Raw genomic sequence first — 22,500 nt, 5'->3', positions numbered from 1 at the left:
AGTTTGAATCCCATTATCCTGCTATACTTTCACAGTTTAAATCACATTATCCTGCCACACGTTCACAGTTTAAATCCCATTATCTTGCTGCACTTTCACGGTTTAAATCCCATTATCCTGCTACACTTTCACATCTTAAATCACATTATCCTGCTACACTTTCACAGTTTAAATCACATTATCCTGCTACACTTTCACAGTTTGAATCACATTATCCTGCTACACTTCACAGTTTAAATAACATTATTCTGCTACATTTTCCAAATTACAAATACAATATTGACCTGGGGTTGCTTGCCTACAGTAATCTGTCAGTAGTACACAGGGTCATTTGGCAATAGCTCGCCTTGACACTTGGTACGCTGAGGTGATGCTTTCAGATAAAAACACACACATCTGTATGTGACAGCGGGTGTCAGGATCCCTCAGCCTTGTTGGGGAGTGGTGCTGCTCATGTAGGTGTAGTCAGTTATGGCCCCCCCCCCCCCACACATACACACACATTTGTCCCCCCCAGGCAATCCCAACGCAGGAAAATAAATCTGCAGGCTTTCAGGCAGTTTAAGCGTGGCTGACACAGTGGAGGATGTGTGTATGACCCTACCAATGGTCTTTCTGTCTTTCTAACATCCCCCTCCCTCCTTAGTTCATTGGAACTTAAAGTATAGTATTGTACTGTCCACAAGGATTATGTACTATGTGTGTGTGTGTGTATGTGTGTGTGCGTGTGTGTGTGTGTGTGTGTGTGTGTGTGTGTGTGTGTGTCAGATCTGGACATTCGGTCCTTAACAGGACAGTGAGAGTAGTTGCTGAGTGTTGTGTGGTTTGATATGATGCAAGACATGTTTCCAACCAACAGGGGTCACCTGTCGGACTCCATCACTTCTTACCCCCTCCATCCAACCAACGCTCTTCCTTCCCCCCAAGCGTCTTTTAACGCAACGGAACACTGAATCTTACTGGACGACACAGTGAATAATTGATGGGGATTGGGAGACGGCTATGAAAGAAGAAAGATAGCCTCAGTGCCTCGGGGTCAAAGGTCAGGATATACAATTACAGGCACTAGCCCCTACTTCCATCTAGATGAGAGAATCATTTTTAACATGATCAGTGTTTCAGTTACACATTGACTCCTGAGGATGCCCTTGAAGTAGGATGTCGGCCATTTTGACAGCTTTACCCAGATATCTTTATATAGCTCACTGATGTTTGTCTGTCCATTTCTAAAATAGTATGTATATTATATTTTTCAGTAGAATGGACTTCTTCCTGAAAAAAAACACCTTTGATATGGGCATTCTAAACAGGATGTTTCATCACAGTAACTGATCCTGTGTTTAAAGGCTGGTACAGTTAGTGTTTCAAGAATGTGCCAACTGGCAAATGGAACCTATTTTTATTTCTTTATTTAACTAAGCAAGTCAGTTAAGAACAACTTCTTATTTTACAATGACGGTCTACCAAACCCTCTGCTAACCCGGACGACGCTGGGCAAATTGTGTTAGCCGTCCTATGGACCTCCCGATCACGGCTGGTTGTGATACAACCCGGGATTGAACCAGGGTCTGTAGTGACACCTCTAGCACTGAGATGCAGTGCCTTAGACCGCTGCGCCACTCGGGAGCTTCTGCAAGGTTTTATGTCAGTTAATTAAAAAACTACAGTCTGTCAAAATAATTACAGAGAGAATTGTATTTTTAAATTAGGCACTTGAAGGGATAAAATATTTATCTCGAAATAGGCTGATTGCATGACTAATTTAAGGTGTCCAGTGATAGTATTGAATAAAGACTTCAGTCTGTTTAGATTTCGTCATTCCATCTACACAAGAATAATATAAGCATGAACATGTAATGACCAGTGTATCACACATAATGTTACACAACTGTGAGAATGACAATATTTTACGTCTGCAATGAATTTAGACTCAGTAATGCCCAAGTATACAGCATTATGAACCATACTACGGTACACTCTAACCCATATTACACTGACCATCAATACTGAGGAATGCTGGGAAATACAGTACCACATACCGTCCAGTCCTATCCACCCTGAGACATACCTGAACCAATCAGGTTCACCGAAAGCCCCAACCCCAACCTGACCTCTACTGACACTGTAGTTTACCATCAAACAAACATACATCACTCCTGCATGTCCTTCTTCCACTCCTCTATTCACCCATCATTCCCCCTCTATGTGTGTATCTAGCTCTTTACTTCCTTCCAATCACTTATCTCTCTGTCCTCCCCCCTATCAGTCATTCATTATCTCTCTGTCCTCCATCCTACCAGTCATTCATTATCTCTCTGTCCTCCCCCTATCAGTCATTCGTTATCTCTCTGTCCTCCCCCCTATCAGTCATTCATTATCTCTCTGTCCTCCATCCTACCAGTCATTCATTATCTCTCTGTCCTCCTTCCTATCAGTCATTCATTATCTCTCTGTCCTCCCCCCTATCAGTCATTCATTATCTCTCTGTCCTCCATCCTACCAGTCATTCATTATCTCTCTGTCCTCCTTCCTATCAGTCATTCGTTATCTCTCTGTCCTCCCCCCTATCAGTCATTCATTATCTCTCTGTCCTCCATCCTACCAGTCATTCATTATCTCTCTGTCCTCCTTCCTATCAGTCATTCGTTATCTCTCTGTCCTCCCCCCTATCAGTCATTCATTATCTCTCTGTCCTCCATCCTACCAGTCATTCATTATCTCTCTGTCCTCCTTCCTATCAGTCATTCGTTATCTCTCTGTCCTCCCCCCTATCAGTCATTCATTATCTCTCTGTCCTCCATCCTACCAGTCATTCATTATCTCTCTGTCCTCCTTCCTATCAGTCATTCATTATCTCTCTGTCCTCCCCCCTATCAGTCATTCATTATCTCTCTGTCCTCCATCCTACCAGTCATTCATTATCTCTCTGTCCTCCTTCCTATCAGTCATTCGTTATCTCTCTGTCCTCCCCCCTATCAGTCATTCATTATCTCTCTGTCCTCCATCCTACCAGTCATTCATTATCTCTCTGTCCTCCTTCCTATCAGTCATTCGTTATCTCTCTGTCCTCCATCCTACCAGTCATTCATTATCTCTCTGTCCTCCCCCTATCAGTCATTCGTTATCTCTCTGTCCTCCTTCCTATCAGTCATTCATTATCTCTCTGTCCTCCATCCTACCAGTCATTCATTATCTCTGTCCTCCTTCCTATCAGTCATTCGTTATCTCTCTGTCCTCCTTCCTATCAGTCATTCGTTATCTCTCTGTCCTCCCCCCTATCAGTCATTCATTATCTCTCTGTCCTCCATCTTACCAGTCATTCATTATCTCTCTGTCCTCCTTCCTATCAGTCATTCGTTATCTCTCTGTCCTCCATCCTACCAGTCATTCATTATCTCTCTGTCCTCCCCCTATCAGTCATTCGTTATCTCTCTGTCCTCCTTCCTATCAGTCATTCATTATCTCTCTGTCCTCCTTCCTATCAGTCATTCGTTATCTCTCTGTCCTCCTTCCTATCAGTCATTTGTTATCTCTCTGTCCTCCATCCTACCAGTCATTCATTATCTCTCTGTCCTCCCCCTATCAGTCATTCGTTATCTCTCTGTCCTCCTTCCTATCAGTCATTCGTTATCTCTCTGTCCTCCTTCATATCAGTCATTCGTTATCTCTCTGGCCTCCTTCCTATCAGTCATTCATGATCTCTCTGTCCTCCTTCCTATCAGTCATTCGTTATCTCTCTGTCCTCCATCCTACCAGTCATTCATTATCTCTCTGTCCTCCCCCCTATCAGTCATTCATTATCTCTCTGTCCTCCATCCTACCAGTCATTCATTATCTCTCTGTCCTCCTTCCTATCAGTCATTCATTATCTCTCTGTCCTCCTTCCTATCAGTCATTCATTATCTCTCTGTCCTCCTTCCTATCAGTCATTCATTATCTCTCTGTCCTCCTTCCTATCAGTCATTTGTTATCTCTCTGTCCTCCTTCCTATCAGTCATTCGTTATCTCTCTGTCCTCCTTCCTATCAGTCATTCATTATCTCTATGTCCTCCTTCCTATCAGTCATTCGTTATCTCTCTGTCCTCTCTCCTATCAGTCATTTATTATCTCTCTGTCCTCCTTCCTATCAGTCATTCGTTATCTCTCTGTCCTCCTTCCTATCAGTCATTCATTATCTCTCTGTCCTCTCTCCTATCCGTCATTGATTATCTCTCTGTCCACCTCCCTACCAGTCATTAATTATCTCTCTGTCCTTCCTACAAGTAATTCATTTTTTCCTCCTTCCTATCAGTCATTAATTATCTCTCTGTCCTTCATCCTACCTGTCATTCATTATCTCTCAGAGGTCTGTCTCCAAGGTATTCCAGTGTTTTTCCAGCAGGGAGGAGCACTGCAGGGCAGACTGACTCCACTACTGAATTATAGATATCTGTTACATCACACACACATGCACACACATGCCTGCCACTCATTTGCAGCACTCGCCTCTAACCACACAAACACCTTACACCTGACCCCTCCCCCATGCATCCTTCTTCTATAAAAACGCCACTCTCCATCCCTTCCTTTATCCCTCCCTTCAAATGCTTCCTCTTTCATCCTCCTTTCATCTCTCTAAGACTCCTGCAGGAAAGCTGAGTCATTAAATCACTTCAAACAGAGAGAAAGAGAGGGGCCTGGTCTCACTCAATAACTACAGGGGAGAAGGAGAGAAAGTTCTCCAGGCTCACATCTCTAATGCAGAATGCATCGGCCTCCTTCACATACAGAAAGTAGGGTTCCTCAAGGGTTATTTGGGAAGGTTGATGGTTCCAGGTGGAACCATAATGACTTAAATAACATTTTGAGCCCTCTAATTGTTCTTTACAATTCACTAAAAGGTTCTCTCCTCTTTCAGTGACAATGTAAGGGAGGTGGCTCATTCAAATATTTTAGGGCACATATGTCAGAGTCAAGGCCCGCGGGCCACATCCGGCCCGCAAGAAGGTTTTTTACGGCCCCTGGGATGATCTTGATTTATTATTAGAACCGGCCCGCAGCAAGCCGGCAGCCCGCAGATCTTTTACACGCACCAATACTACATTTCCCACAATGCAAAGGTGACGCACCGAGCAGTAGGCTGCTTCATTTCAATATTTATTGGCACAGCAGTCGTCAGCATCACAGTAAAATTAACTTTCAGATACCCATCAAAAATGGCAAAACGGAAGGTGGATACTGAGAACCGGGGGTTTCAAACAAGGTGGGAGTCGGAGTATATGTTCACGAAGGTAGCTGGAAAACCTGTGTGTCTTCTGTGTGGAGAAAGTGTGGCGGTACTGAAAGAGTATAATCTGAGACGACATTATGAAACGAAACACGCGGACACACACGCGGACGCAACTGTCAAGGCCAGTTTTATTTTGGCAGAAGAGATCGCTAAATCAGCCCGGCCATTTACGGAGGGGGATTTCATCAAAAACTGCATGATTAAAGTTTGTGACGAAGTTTGCCCAGAAAAAAGGCAACTCTTTTTAAATGTGAGTCTGAGCAGAAACACCATTGCCGAGAGAGTAGACCAGTTGTCCATCAATCTAAAAGAGCAGCTTGTGAAAAAGGGAAAAGATTTTATTGCATATTCCTTGGCTGTGGATGAGAGCACCGACATTTCTGACATTGCCCAGTTGTCAATTTTCATCCGCGGAGTGGACTCCAACCTAAGCGTGACAGAGGAGTTTTTGGCTTTACGTCCTATGCATGGCACAACTACGGGGCATGATTTGTATGAAGAGGTGTCAAGATGTGTAAATGAGATGGAGCTGCCTTGGGAAAAACTTGTGGGTTTGACAACCGACGGAGCACCTGCGATGTGTGGACACAGGAGCGGACTGGTGGCGAAGATACGGGAAAAGATGCAAGAGGAAAACGCGACAGGTGAGCTGACAGCTTATCATTGTATCATACACCAGGAAGCGTTGTGCGGTAAAGCCTTGAAAATGGAGCATGTAATGAGCATCATCACGCGCACAGTTAACTTTATCAGAGCCAAAGGTTTGAATCACCGCCAGTTCAAGGCATTTCTGACGGAGTTAGAAACGGAGCATGGTGATTTGCCTTATCACACAGAGGTGCGATGGCTAAGCCAGGGAAAGGTGCTTCAAAGATGTTTCGAGCTTCGTGAGGAGATTTGTCTGTTCTTGGACAGCAAAGGGAAAGACACAACACAACTCCGAGACGAAATGTTTCTGTGTGAAATGGCTTTTCTGTGTGACATTACGAGTCATCTGAATGCAATAAACTTGCAGCTGCAGGGTCGGGATCGTGTCATCTCTGATATGTACAGTACAGTGAAGGCATTTAAAACCAAACTGACTCTGTGGGAGACGCAGATGCGGAAAGAAAATTTGAGCCACTTTCCCAGCTGCCAGACCATGAAAGAGAAGCTCTCTACCAGTGCGTTCCCGAGCACACAGTTGGCTGATAAAATAGGTATGCTTGCCGCTGACTTTCGACGCCGATTTGCTGACTTTGAAGCACAAAAAAGCAGGTTGGAACTGCTCGGTAACCCATTTGCTGTTGACGTGGAAAGCTCACCACCAAACCTCCAAATGGAGTTGATTGACCTCCAATGCAATGATGCACTGAGGGCAAAATATGCGGCAGTGGGTGCTGCGGAGTTCGCCCGTTTCCTCCCCGGCACAATGCCCCAGCTGCGCATCCAGGCTGCTCAAACGTTGTCTATGTTTGGCAGCACATACCTGTGTGAACAACTGTTTTCTTTGATGAACCTGAACAAAACATCACACAGAAGTCGACTTACTGCTGAACACCTCCACTCAATTCTGAGGATTTCTTCAGCTCAGAGCCTTACCCCGAACATTGATGAACTTGTGGAAAAGATGGGACACCACCAAGTATCACCCTCAACCTCAAACAAGTGAACATTACTGTGCAATCACATATTTAGAGTTTTTACTCAGTTCAAGTTTAAAAGTTAAAATTTAATATTTGTTTTCACTGCATGTTACTTCTCCTTAAACAAAGTGTTGTTTTTGATTAATAGATTTTTGCACTTTATTTTTTTGTATTTCAATCCAATTATATTTTAAAAATATTTCAGTTGAGTGGATGATAGAAAATTGCTATTATTGTTTTTTCTTTGAAGTAAATTTAGCCCACTTTTGCTAAAATAGAAAATATAGTCTACTGATGGTGCCTTGAATACCGGTTTCTTTCATTTAATGTTCATGTTATGGGGATATTTATATAAAGGAAATTTGTCTTTTGTGTCTGTTGAAAATTAAAGATTACTGACAGAGCCATAAGAAAATATTGCTTTATTTATCTGATCATATTGTAATATATTTGTTAGGTTTTCAGTAGGTTCAATTAGGTTCACTAGACTATATGCGTCATTTAAAAATGTTTCAATGAACATTCGAACAGTCCGGCCCTCGTCTTGTAGCTGATTTTTTTATTTGGCCCTCCGTCCATTTGACTTTGACACCCCTGTTTTAGGGAGTGGTTTACGCACAGCTATTCTTGCGCAACCATGAGTGAGAGTGTCATTCCATTTTATCTAATGTCTTGTTTTATGCCCGTACATATTACATATGACTATGGCCAGTGACGGTGTCTTGTAAAAGACTCTCGTATGGCCTTGCGTCTTTTGAGAACAGTTGGCTAAATCAGTCAGTGGTTCTCACTTCTCTCCTCAGAGACCCCCAGCTGTTCCAGAGGTATCTCTCTTGATTCAACTTGTCAAATAACACAATAACAACAGCTATGGAATTGTAACAATATAATCTGGCTGACCAGAATAAAGAACCCTGTACGGTTCTTCAAAAGGATCTACAATGAACCTTTCAGAATTAGATATTTTTCATTCTCCATTAAGGTTCTATAAAAAAAATAGACCCCAAAAATGGTTCCCCTATGGTTACAAGCCAAATAGCCCTTATCTGGTACTATGGCCAGCATTACCATATCTGTGTGTACTGGGCCATAGACAGGAACTATTGTCAGCATTACCATATCTGTGTGTACCTGGCCATAGACAGGAACTATTGTCAGCATTACCATATCTGTGTGTACCTGGCCATAGACAGGAACTATTGTCAGCATTACCATATCTGTGTGTACTGGGCCATAGACAGGAACTATTGTCAGCATTACCATATCTGTGTGTACCTGGCCATAGACAGGAACTATTGTCAGCATTACCATATCTGTGTGTACTGGGCCATAGACAGGAACTATTGTCAGCATTGCCATATCTGTGTGTACCTGGCCATAGACAGGAACTATTGTCAGCATTACCATATCTGTGTGTACTGGGCCATAGACAGGAACTATTGTCAACATTACCATATCTGTGCCTGCCTACATTTGTATATCCATGTTGTCATGACAATCTTCTCATATGGTCGCTTTGCCTTCCTGTCAAATGTCTTATCCACACTCAGAAACACAAGCACAATGGTCATAACCAACATCTTCAGCTTGACACAATGGCATTACAGGACCATACTGCTTTCATTTCAGAGCAAAGAACTACACAAATGTGCCCGCGCAGTTCGCGCACACACACACACACACACACACACACACGCACACACACACACACACACACACAGGAAAACAGCTGACTCAGACTACATTGCAGCTTTCCAAGTTAAGAGCAGAGAGCAGAGTGTGGACTGACCAATGAGGCTCTTCGTAGCCTGCGGCTCATGGGCTTGTCGAAGGGCGGACTGTTCATGGCAAACTTCTCCAGGTAGCCTTCCGGTAGCCTGATGTCAGCCGGCAGAGACAGGCGCTTGTTTATGTCCTGGAGAGAGAGAGGGAGATAGAGCCAGGTGGGAGAGAGACACAATGACAGGAGAGTGTTTATGTCCTGGAGATAGAGCCAGGTGGGAGAGAGACACAGAGACAGACGCTTGTTTATGTCCTGGAGATAGAGCCAGGTGGGAGAGAGACACAGAGACAGACGCTTGTTTATGTCCTGGAGATAGAGCCAGGTGGGAGAGAGACACAGAGACAGACGCTTGTTTATGTCCTGGAGAGAGAGGGGAAGATAGAGCCAGGTGGGAGAGAGACACAGAGACAGGAGATTGTTCATGTCCTGGAGAGAGAGTGGGAGATAGAGCCAGGTGGGAGAGAGACACAGAGACAGGAGATTGTTCATGTCCTGGAGATAGAGCCAGGTGGGAGAGAGACACAGAGACAGGCGCTTGTTTTTGTCCTGGAGAGAGAGAGGGAGATAGAGCCAGGTGGGAGAGAGACACAGAGACAGGCGCTTGTTTTTGTCCTGGAGAGAGAGTGGGAGATAGAGCCAGGTGGGAGGGAGACACAGAGACAGGAGATTGTTCATGTCCTGGAGAGAGAGAGGGAGATAGAGCCAGGTGGGAGAGAGACAAAGAGACAGGGATGGGATTATAACTGTGTGTTCAATCAGTTAATCAAATCAATATTATTATTGTGATACATTTTCTGTATACAGTATAAGAGTATACAGTGACCACTGGCCTGTTCAGGATTGGGGGTCAATTCCACATCAATGCAGTCAATTTAGGAAGTGGATTGAAATTACAATACTGAAAGGTCCTCTGAATGAATTTACTGAATTGAAATAGATTTGACTCCCTGGTTGTGATACATCCATTACTAACAATCACATCTGTAGTCCACACTGAACTACATCTCCCAACATACCTCACTCCTCTATTGCCTACTCCAGGCAGGGTGCCAATCATCCCTGGTTTCCATGGCAGCACTGCCTGGCCCAGACCCAACCTTCCCACAGGATATGTCCCCAATGTGTGTGTGTGTGTGTGTGTGTGTGTGTGTGTGTGTGTACGTGAACACGTACACAAGCACAATGGTCATAAACAACATTTGCAGCTTGACACAATGGCATTGTAGGACCATACTGCTTTCATTACACAATGGAGAACTACACAAATGAAAATGTAAACTCTATATTTGGCCATGTATGAATATCGAATCTTAATGTTTTGTAGAGATGAAAGGCTGTTAGCACATTGAATGGAGAGAAAACAACATGGAACTAGAGCTGTGACGGTCTGCTGGTAATTGTCATGCAAATGACAGACAGTCACACGGTAATTGACTGTTAATTAACATAAACATGTTTAGCATCTCTGGGCATTGGAACATCTGGATTTTAAAAAATTAAATAAATCAATTTAATATAGCCTACACCATTACAATAATATATATTATATATTTAGTTGTGAAAGGCTTGTAAACCTGGGAATGTATTCCAAAATATAAGGGCAGCATGTTGCAACTCAATATTAACTCTGTATTGCTGATTTGGGAAAGTCACAAAGAAAGGCCTGCACTCTGATCCTTCCTACAGAAGGAGACAACTGCATCGCTGCTCCGCTTGTGTGGCAAACCAGTTAGGGGTATCTACTCAACGGAAGGTGAAATTATAATGACAATTCAAGGCTACAACCACCAAAAGTCAACAGGTAGACTGCTATTTAAGCTATCATCTGAATGGAGTTGGTATTTCGGGTAGCTAATTGTAAGAAGTGCAGTAACATTATGGCTGGCCTCAAGTAGCCTAGGTAGCTAGTTTCTCTCAGTTTGATGATGTCAAGACAGGTACTATGTAATCGAACAGGAGGATAAATAATTAGTGAGAAGTTAGTGTAGCGTAAGATAAGTGGTTGTGGTCTCTTCCTGTTCCTGCTCTGGTGCTCCGATCCTCCTGTGTCTTACTCACACATTCACCCACCGCACAGCCTCCACTCCCTTATAGTCTCCAGCTGTTCACTCTGCCTCCACTCCCTTGTAGTCTCCAGCTGTTCACTCTGCCTCCACTCCCTTGTAGTCTCCAGCTGTTCACTCTGCCTCCACTCCCTTATAGTCTCCAGCTGCTCACTCTGGGCCTCTCTCTCCTTTTCTCCATGGTTCCGGTTTAATAAAGTAGCAAAACAGTTGGCTTTTTTGCTGCTTCCCTCACTCGGATGGACCGATTGTCCTTTAGGTCCTTTCGGAAGAGGTTTTAAATATGTATTCATGCATATTGGGTTCTTTCCTGTGTCCACTTTGGAACGGGAGCTCTATCTCCCATCACTATTTGTCCTCATCATTCAGATTATTCAAATTCAATCATTAAGTGATTAGAGGGACAATAGAGCGCTGAGTACCAGGCCATTAGCGAGGGCCGTTAGCTAGTTTGGTAGGCTACCCATCAGCGCCATTCATTTGCTCAGTTCTGGATGGGATTACCGTGACCAACGATCATCAGGAAATTAGACTGCGGTCATGACTCGTGACTGCCGGTGTGGCGGTAATACGGTCACCTTGACAGCCCTACATGGAACAGAACATAAGAGCCATCACCCTGGGGACTCTGACAACCCATCTCATGCACACACACACACAAACATTCACACACACACACACACAAGGACACATTCTCATGAATATAATCAGCGATAGTAATGACATCTTGACAACACACACACACAGTATACAATTAGGTTATACTGTACGCTAGTGTTGCAAGGTATACCAAAACTTCTGTACTTCTTCAATACTAGAACTAGAATTTTTGTTAGTTTCGGTACTTCTGTCAAATGTGTGTCTCGTCGCATACAGATTGAGCGCATCGAGTCTGTCTAGTAATTTGCCCGAATCTTCTCAAGGGGCAGTAGTAAGCTAGCCAGGCTACTTGTCTTCTCAAGGGGCAGTAGTAAGCTAGCCAGGGTACTTGTCTTCTCAGGGGGCAGTAGCAAGCTAGCAAGGGTACTTGTCTTCTCAGGGGGCAGTAGTAAGCTAGCCAGGGTACTTGTCATCTCAGGGGGCAGTAGTAAGCTAGCCAGGGTACTTGTCTTCTCAAGGGGCAGTAGCAAGCTAGCCAGGGTACTTGTCTTCTCAGGGGGCAGTAGTAAGCTAGCCAGGGTGCTTGTCTTCTCAGGGGGCAGTAGTAAGCTAGCCAGGGTACTTGTCTTCTCAAGGGACAGTAGTAAGCAAGCCAGGGTGCTTGTCTGCTCAGGGGGCAGTAGTAAGCAAGCCAGGCTACTTGTCTTATCAGGGGGCAGTAGTAAGCTAGCAATGGTACTTGTCTCAAGCTAGCCAGGGTACTTGTCTTCTCAAGGGGCAGTAGTAAGCTAGCCAGGGTACTTGTCTTCTCAAGGGACAGTAGTAAGCTAGCCAGGGTACTTGTCTTCTCAAGGGGCAGTAGAAAGCTAGCAAGGGTACTTGTCTTCTCAAGGGGCAGTTGTAAACTAGCAAGGGTACTTGTCTTCTCAAAGGGGCAGTTGTCTTCTCAAGGGGGCAGTTGTCTTCTCAAGGGGCAGTAGTAAGCTAGCAAGGGTACTTGTCTTCTCAAGGGGGCAGTTGTCTTCTCAAGCGGCAGTAGTAAGCTAGCACATAAAAAATGATTTTACAAATGACATTTTGAATTGTAACGTTATTCTACTAGCAACTAAATTCAAATTATTTTTGAGTGGCAATGACATGAACATATATTCAGCATGGCATTCATGTGAGCATTATAATATGATTACAACCCAAAAGAAATATGAAATGCACTCACAATTTAGCTATGACAGCAATACATTTAGACTACTTTGTGTTTGTCTGGGCTTGCTAGTAGTAGCCACTAGCCACTAGCCACTAGCCAGCAGCAGCCCTGGGCGGAGCATTGCACACTGGGAGTTGAAATGCACTCTGGGAATCGTAGTATGCTGTGTAAAATCCATTGTATTTCTACAGTATGGTGTGCATGCTTCAGAAATGAGCTTCCCTGTTTTTTATGTCGTTTTGGAATTAAACTACTAATTCAATACATTAAATTTTTTAGCTGTAGTGAATCATAGCTCTAATGAATGATATTTTACCCAATATTATGGCAAATTAATTAACCCTGATATGTCTAAAAATCCAATTTTAAAACATTTCAGATGTATAATTAATTACATGAGGCTCATGGTTTTGCATAAGGAATTGAATATGTTATTTAATATGGTGTTGTATTTTTTTAAACGATTGAATATAGAATAGAATATATTCTATCTGTTATTTGAGTTGTTCTACCAGTTATTCACATATTGTTCAATGTTGAAGAAAGTACAGCCCAGTGGTGTTCTATGGCCTTAGCTAATAGTTTTCTTTTTTTCTTCTTCTGTGGTATCGTTTCAGTATCTGGGTAACATTTTGGTATCGAGTATCGTTTTGGTATTGAGTATCGCTTTGTTATTGAATATCGTTTTGGTATCGACTATCGTTTTGGTATTGAATATTGATTTGGTATCGACTATCGTTTTGGTATTGAATATTGATTTGGTATCGAGTATCGTTTTGGTATTGAATATTGATTTGGTATCGACTATCGTTTTGGTATTGAATATTGATTTGGTATCGACTATCGTTTTGGTATTGAATATTGATTTGGTATCGAGTATTTTGATGAACCTGGTATTGGTATCAAAGTCAAACTTCTGGTATCGTGACAACACTACTGTACGTGGGAATATACATACACACCTGAATATGACAATACCGTGACACATTCACCTGTACACAGTAAGCATTTATCTCTGCTTAATAAGTCCCATCGGCACCTCATCCATTCTGTTAACTCATCAACACACTCACTGAAGTACACAGTCAACTAACACACACAATGACTACACACAAACATGCCCACACACACAGAGAACAGACACAACACACACCGTCACTCAAATAATCATGTTCATACACATGCACTCTTTCATTCACTTAGAAACATTTGATTTGATTTCATGCATGTGTACACACACACACACACACACACACACACACACACACACACACACACACACACACAACACACACACACACACACACACACACACACACACACACACACACACACACACACACACACACACACACACACACACACATACACTAACACACGTACACACACACAACCTAGTACTTACAATGCAGAACAGCTCTAGTAAGTCCCTCATTGTCCTTCTGAATGGTAATCCTACACTCTCAAACACTCTTCCCACACTGCACCTCTCTTGCCTGCCACATGACCCAACAGATAGAGATGGGCAGAAGCAGAGAAAGAGAGAGAGAGAACGAGGGCACGATTGTGCCAGAGTACCCCACACACTCCGAGGAAGAAGGGGAGGAGGACGTAGAGGAGAAGGAGGAGGGAAAAGAGGGAGGGGTGGAGAGATTCCTGAGGGTAGAACAGAGTTGGGGGAAGGGGGGAATGTGGAGTGATGTTGGAAATCGCTGATAGGAAACAGTTATTTTCCATCTCTCTGTCCTCCTCATTCTCTTCCTCTCCTCAGATCTTTCCTCCACTCTCTCATCCCTCTCTCTCTCTCATCCCTCTCTCTCTCTCCTTCTCCTCACATATTTCCTCCATTCTCTCTCTCTCGCTCTCTCATACCTATCTCTCTCCCTCTCCTCATATCTTTCCTCCATTCTCTCTCCCTCTCTCTCTCTCTCTCATCCCTATCTCTCTCCCTCTCCTCACATCATTCCTCCATTCTCTCTCTCATCCCTATCTCTCTCCCTCTCCTCATATATTTCCTCCATTATCTCTCTCTCCCTCTCTCTCTCTTATCCCTATCTCTCTCCCTCTCCTCACATCTTTCATCCATTGTCTCTCTCCCTCTCTCTCTCATCCCTCTCTCTCTCCCTCATCTCACATCTTTCCCCCACTCTCTCTCTCTCTCTCTCTCCTCTCTCTCCCTCTCCTCACATCTTTCCCCCACTCTCTCTCATCCTTCTCTCTCTCCCTCTCCTCACATCTTTCCTCCACTCTCTCTTTCTCTGCCCATCCATGTCCAAGTTCTACCTCTCTCTGTTCCTTATCATGGTTTCATTATTTCATTCAGCACCCCCCTCTTCCTCCCCCTTCTTCTCTCTGTCTGTAGTAAACATGGTGTAAAGCAGTCCAGTCCAGAGTGTCCACACAGAGGCAGCAGACTGTGTGTCCAGGGGCATTTCCTGCAATACTGCTGTGCTCATCATTCTACAGCTACCACACACACACACACACACACACACACACACACACACACACACACACACACACACACACACACACACACACACACACACACACACACACACACACACACACACAGACAGACAGACAGACAGACAGACAGACAGACAGACAGACAGACAGACAGACAGACAGACAGACAGACAGACAGACAGACAGACAGACAGACAGACAGACAGACAGACAGACAGACAGAACTAAACAGAGAGACAGACACACACACACACACACACACACACCAATTGTACCTCATTGGAGATGCGTCTGTGGTGGTTGTTCCTCATGCGGACCCTGACTGGACTCTGGACTTCATCAGAAGACGTTCCAGATGCCTGGTCACTCTCCCCGTCTGAGCCCATCTTCACGTTCTCATGGACGATACCTGCAGGAAACAATAAACATACTTCATCTGGATCCTCAGTCCAGTATTAAAGGCAAACTTCTCAACTCCTGTGGTCAGATGAGTCATTACAATAACAATAGTTTAAATCCCAACACAAGTACTTGAATGAAAACCTCTGGAAGGACAGGGGATGATTTAGGGGCTATTTTAACCATTCTGTTTTTACATAGCAGCCAAATACTGTAAATATATGCATGCAGAGGTCAGGTGTAAGTTACAACCACAGGAAAAACACCATCTCCTCCATATACAGGACTGAAAAAGGCAGATTTCTACCACTATCTATCCCAGATCATTTTTTTTTTGTTTGTATCTCACATTTGATAATTATCTTAATGGTTAAGGGACCAGAGTCAGAGAAACACACACAACCCTGAGATGGCACTTCTTCAGAGCACCCCCCTCTCAGACGAGAAATTGTACCACCAGCCTTGCAGGGGTGTCAGCTAGGTGTCAGCTAGGTGTGTAAAACACAGGTGGTGAGATGAGGAGGTCAGGAGATCAATATTACTGCACTGCAGCTGTCTTAAGTGTAAATCACACTCCACAATTGCTGAGACGCGTCAGTCCGGCGATCCATTTTGACAGAGATATGTGGCTCTGAGACCGCAGGGACACACAGCCCGACCAACCAACATGTCTCCAGTACGCCTCCTCTATTCATTTGGATGTGTTGACAGTTGGAGAAATCGCTTGAGCTGCTCTGAGAATTTGAAAAGTATGAAAGCCAGCGGTCCAATATTCTAGAACACTGCTGTGCGTATGATTACACATTTTGGACTACGATAAACACTTTATTGTCTGTCTGTCTGTCTGTCTGTCTGTCTGTCTGTCTGTCTGTCTGTCTGTCTGTCTGTCTGTCTGTCTGTCTGTCTGTCTGTCTGTCTGTCTGTCTGTCTGTGTGTGTGTGTGTGTGTGTGTGTGTGTGTGTGTGTGTGTGTGTGTGTGTGTGTGTGTGTGTGTGTGTGTGTGTGACAGTGTTTGATGCGTGTATGACAGTGTGTGTGTGTGTGTGTGTGTGTGTGTGTGTGTGTGTGTGTGTGTGTGTGTGTGTGTGTGTGACAGTGTTTGATGCGTGTATGACAGTGTGTGTGTGTGTGTGTGTGTGTGTGTGTGTGTGTGTGTGTGTGTGTGTGTGTGTGTGTGTGTGTGTGTGTGTGTAGGGGGAAGGGAGGTAAGACTCTCTTTCCATCAGTCTTAGGTTTCAAGGTTTCTTTGGCTTCCATGGTGTGGTATCTGAGACAGCAGCACTCAGGGATCAGTAGCTTAGTCTACAGACTGGAGGTGACTGAATGTAATGGTGTATAGTGATAAACAGGAATTAATTACCCCCTGACAGACAGATAGACAGATAGATGTAGAGAGACAGAGAGAGGACAGAGATAAAGAAAAGAGAGAGAAAGAGAGTGAGTGAGAGAGAGAGAGAGAGAGAGAGAGAGAACAGAGAGAGGACCAGGAGAAAGAGGGGAGAGAGAGAGAGACAGAGACAGAGACAGAGAGAACAGAGAGAGGACAGAGAGAAAGAAGAGCGAGAGAAAGAGAGTGAGAGAGAGAGAGAGGACCAGGAGAAAGAGGGGAGAGAGAGAACAGAGAGAGAACCAGGAAAGAGAGAGAGAGAGAGAGAGAGAGAGAGAGAGAGAGAGAGAGAGAGGGAGAGAGACAGAGACAGAGACAGAGAGAGGAACAGGAGAAAGAGGGGAGAGATAGAGAGAGGACCAGGAGAAAGCGGGGAGAGAGAGAGAGCGAGAGAGAGGTGGAGGTGGAGGATAGGAGGGCAGGAGGAGAGTAGGAGAGGAGGAGGATAGGAGAGGAGGAGGATAGGAGGGGAGGAGGAGGATAGGAGAGGTGGATAGGAGGGGGATAGGAAGATAGGAGAGGAGAAGGATAGGAGGGCAGAAGGATAGGAGGGCAGGAGGATAGGAGAGGAGAAGGATAGGAGAGGAGAAAGGTAGGAGAGGAGGAGGAGGATAGGAGAGGAGAAGGATAGGAGAGGAAGAGGAGGATAGGAGACGAGGATAGGAGATGGAGTAAGGAAAGATTAGTAAAGGGGATGATTGGATATATAAGGGCAGGTAGAGGTAGAGAGGGAGAAGGTGAGGAGGAGAGGAGGGGGAGAAGAAGAGGAGGATGTTGTATTTGCAAGGATATCCATCATACCTGTCAGCGATGGGGAGTGAAAAGGGATTTAGAAAACATGACCTAAACAACAACATCACATAAATGTGTCTATACTGTAAAACAAATTATTCAACTATAATCACAATTAGGGATGCACGATATATTGGTGAACATATCAGAATCGGTCGATATTAGCTAAAAATGCCAACATCGGTATTGGCCGATGTCTAGTTTAACGCCAATGTGCAAAACCAATGTCAAGGCTGTCGTGCATACGTATATAACGTAGGTAGATGACTTAATAACGCCAGGTAAAATGTTGTGCTACACGTGCAACACAGCATTCCTAACCCACAATGTCTGCTGTGTGGATCGAGCAGCCAACAAGTCCAGCAGTCATTTGAAAAAGTAAGAACATTTCAGCGAGATAACTCAAAAGGTGAAATCCATTAAAGACAAGATAATAGATTCATTGCCCTTTACAATCAATCATTCTCTGTCGTGGGTGATGTTGGCTTTTGCCGACTGCTCAAGCACCGGTACCACTACCAAGTGTGCTATTTGTCAGATGTTGCCCTACACAGTAATAGCGTCACTGCTACTAGCTTTACGACATACATACTATGAAACGCCGTTTGGGTCTTTGCGTGTTAAAAAAGATACAGCACTCTCAAAGCTGTACAAAAAAGTCTGCAAACAAGCAAACATCAGCCACAAACGATGTGTTTACAATACCGCAACTTCTGGGGTAGCTAGCTTTAGCGTGGTACCTAGCTAGAACCAATACAACCAGCCTGAAAACAATGACCAGTTAAAACTGCAGTCATTTTCATTACTCTTAGCAATGATTTAGGAATCCTTGTATGTTTTAGTTAGGTTGACACTTTGTTGCTCGCCTATTGAAATTGAACTTCAATTGAACTTCATGAAAATAAATAGGTAGGCAGCTACTTAACCCTGTTGCCCAAAGCTAACGTTACAAGCAGCCAGCTAGCTTCATCTGGCTAGTGAGGCTCGACCAGACCGGGTTGTGTGTTTGTGTAGCTAGCCACATTAAGGATTAGGCACAATAGTGGAATTTGCGGTTTGCCTTTAAAATAAAAGTATGTCATTGACAGTGATGCAAATGAAAACAAATTGTAGAATTATGCCATACTTTTATTTTGGAGGCTAACTGCAAATATCACTGTTGAGGCTAATCCTTATTGTAGCTAGCTTCACATAGATGGGTCCAACCACCATTAATCAAATAAGAACTGTCTTATAAATGAGGGTTATTTTAGATGATAACACCTAGTTAGCTAGCTAATTATTGCTACTGAAACAGATTGTCGTTTTGCTATGTTTTTGGGGAAGGACATTGTTTGCATCCATGAGCTAGCTATCTTTTTTTAATGACCAGCACTGTAGGGGCGCGAGACAACTTCACCAGCATCATAGCATACGTATCGATGAATCGTTGTGACATATGAAATACGAGTGATAGTGTAATCGATGTGTAATAACTACCTAAACAAATGATGAAGGCGTTAAATTATGATGAGACGTGCAGTCATTTCAGGTCCTGATTGGTCAACAAACTTAATTGACACGTCAAATAATGTTAAAGAGTATATTTTTTAACACGCAAAGACCCAAACGGAGTTCCATAGAAATCCTGGTTGAGAATGAAACGACTGAACAAATGAACAACGAAACAGCACAGCAAGTAAGTGAAATAAATAAGTTTTGTTTATGTTTTCCTGGTAATGGGGACATACATAAATGCCAACAAAATAACTTTTTGGTCAGTGTGGTGTGTGTGTGTGTGTGTAACCTTTATTTAACTAGGTAAATTAGTTAAGAACAAATTCTTAATTACAATGACGGCCTACCCCGGCCAAACCCGAAAGACGTTGGGCTAATTGTGCACCACCCTACAGGACTCTCAATCACGTCCGGATGTGAAACAGCCTGGATTTGAACCAGGGACTGTAGTGACGCCTCTTGCACCGAGATGAAGAGCCTTAGACTGCTGTGTCCATGTGTGTGTGTTAACTATTTAACTGTACTAGAATGCTTAAGGCCGCTAAAATGTTAAATATCGGTATATATATTTTTTGGGGCAAGGAAAATATCAGATATCGGTATCGGACAAAAATGTCATATCAGTGCATCACTAATCACAATGTTTTCTTACATTATTGACAACCGTCAGAACTCTAACCTACCTGTTCATGTTACCTACATCTGTGCTTATAATTCAACCTCTCCTCACAGCAACCCTCAACGACCTGGTGACTTGACTTGCATCTGTCCATATGAACATCAACTGTTGACATACAGTGCAGTAAACACCATATGTTCATTATCTCCAGCTCTAGGTCACGTAATGTACATCTGAGCTAATACAGATATTCCAACTAGTCAAGTGTGTGTCATTTGCAAATAAAAGCACTGTGGAAACAGCTGATTCCTGCCTGTATGTACAGGATAATGTGTCCAGCCAAGAGTAACCTATAGCCACATCAGAAACCAACACTCAGTGTTGATATGGAAACATAGCTGATTCCTGCCTGTATGTACAGGATAATGTGTCCAGCCAAGAGTAACCTATAGCCACATCAGAAACCAACACTCAGTGTTGATGTGGAAACATAGCTGATTCCTGCCTGTATGTACAGGATAATGTGTCCAGCCAATAGTAACCTATAGCCACATCAGAAACCAACACTCAGTGTTGATGTGGAAACATAGCTGATTCCTGCCTGTATGTACAGGATAATGTGTCCAGCCAAGAGTAACCTATAGCCACATCAGAAACCAACACTCAGTGTTGATGTGGAAACATAGCTGATTCCTGCCTGTATGTACAGGATAATGTGTCCAGCCAAGAGTAACCTATAGCCACATCAGAAACCAACACTCAGTGTTGATGTGGAAACATAGCTGATTCCTGCCTATATGTACAGAATAATGTGTCCAGCCAAGAGTAACCTATAGCCACATCAGAAACCAACACTCAGTGTTGATGTGGAAACATAGCTGATTCCTGCCTGTATGTACAGGATAATGTGTCCAGCCAAGAGTAACCTATAGCCACATCAGAAACCAACACTCAGTGTTGATGTGTAAACAGCTGATTCCTGCCTGTATGTACAGGATAATGTGTCCAGCCAAGAGTAACCTATAGCCACATCAGAAACCAACACTCAGTGTTGATGTGGAAACATAGCTGATTCCTGCCTGTATGTACAGGATAATGTGTCCAGCCAAGAGTAACCTATAGCCACATCAGAAACCAACACTCAGTGTTGATGTGGAAACATAGCTGATTCCTGCCTGTATGTACAGGATAATGTGTCCAGCCAAGAGTAACCTATAGCCACATCAGAAACCAACACTCAGTGTTGATGTGGAAACATAGCTGATTCCTGCCTGTATGTACAGGATAATGTGTCCAGCCAAGAGTAACCTATAGCCACATCAGAAACCAACACTCAGTGTTGATGTGGAAACATAGCTGATTCCTGCCTGTATGTACAGGATAATGTGTCCAGCCAAGAGTAACCTATAGCCACATCAGAAACCAACACTCAGTGTTGATGTGGAAACATAGCTGATTCCTGCCTGTATGTACAGGATAATGTGTCCAGCCAAGAGTAACCTATAGCCACATCAGAAACCAACACTCAGTGTTGATGTGGAAACATAGCTGATTCCTGCCTATATGTACAGAATAATGTGTCCAGCCAAGAGTAACCTATAGCCACATCAGAAACCAACACTCAGTGTTGATGTGGAAACATAGCTGATTCCTGCCTGTATGTACAGGATAATGTGTCCAGCCAAGAGTAACCTATAGCCACATCAGAAACCAACACTCAGTGTTGATGTGGAAACATAGCTGATTCCTGCCTGTATGTACAGGATAATGTGTCCAGCCAAGAGTAACCTATTGCCACATCAGAAACCAACACTCAGTGTTGATGTGGAAACATAGCTGATTCCTGCCTGTATGGACAGGATAATGTGTCCAGCCAAGAGTAACCTATAGCCACATCAGAAACCAACACTCAGTGTTGATGTGGAAACATCACCCTGACAGTAACTGACACCAGACAGATAAATCCAACCAGGATATCTACCTGCTGACACACACACACCTGACTAGTGAGCACCCAGTATTGTCACATCACTGTCACCCTAAGGAGAAGTCATGGTGTGGTTTGCTTATGTAAACATGGAGATAGGACTGGGTAAATAGAGAACAGTCATCTGTTAAACATCGGGTAAGACATCACCTGACCAGGTGGGTAGGCCAGGACTATTACATATTGGTGATGAAAAAGGCCAGGACTATGTATACTTCCTCTCTGGCCTCTAGGTCATCAGGCTGCTGATTATCCCGCACACCTGTCACCATCGTCTCGCGCACCTGTGCCTCATGACACTCACCTGGACTCCATCACCTCCTTGATTATCTTCTCTATATCTGTCCCTCCCTTTGGTTCTTTCCTCAGGTGTAATTGACTCTTGTTTCATGTCAGTGTGTTGTTTGTGTTTTTTGTGTGTTTTTTTAATGAAACACTCACTTCCTGAACTTGCCTCCCGACTCTCAGCACACTCGTTACAACTATTAAATATTGTTGATGGTAAAAGGTTTACATGCACGCACGCACACACACACACACACACACACACACACACAACACACACACACACACACGCACGCACGCACGCACACACACACACACAGTGCATCCAGCCAAACTCCCTCCCAGCCATATATAGAGAGAGTTCGGCCAACTTTCAGAACGGACACACAGCATTCATTCTACAGTAGCATAGAGAAATCAGTGGAGGCAGTCAAAGTACATTTGAACTGTAATGCAGTTGATTGGTGATGACATGAACATGTGTTGGGGTTGACATCCATACAAGCGTTATATTCTGATGT

General features: G+C 43.7%; 1 protein-coding gene across 9 annotated transcripts in view; it reads right to left on the bottom strand.

Annotated features, from left to right (window-relative positions):
* Nucleotides 1-22,500, bottom strand: part of LOC139368888 (cyclin-dependent kinase 17-like) — a 119,480-nt gene that overhangs the window by 20,596 nt on the left and 76,384 nt on the right. For all 9 annotated transcript variants that reach the window (XM_071108357.1, XM_071108360.1, XM_071108361.1 and 6 more), the window contains 2 exons: nucleotides 15,289-15,422; nucleotides 8,684-8,809 (listed from right to left, as the gene is read on the bottom strand). In XM_071108357.1, the coding sequence (XP_070964458.1) occupies nucleotides 8,684-8,809; nucleotides 15,289-15,422 (260 nt within the window). The remainder of the gene's footprint in view (nucleotides 1-8,683; nucleotides 8,810-15,288; nucleotides 15,423-22,500) is intronic.

This window comes from Oncorhynchus clarkii, chromosome 16 (assembly GCF_045791955.1).
Source record: "Oncorhynchus clarkii lewisi isolate Uvic-CL-2024 chromosome 16, UVic_Ocla_1.0, whole genome shotgun sequence".
NCBI lineage: Eukaryota > Metazoa > Chordata > Actinopteri > Salmoniformes > Salmonidae > Oncorhynchus > Oncorhynchus clarkii.
The sequence above is the reverse complement of the archived record's forward strand: the minus strand, read 5'-3'. Positions and strand labels throughout refer to the sequence as shown.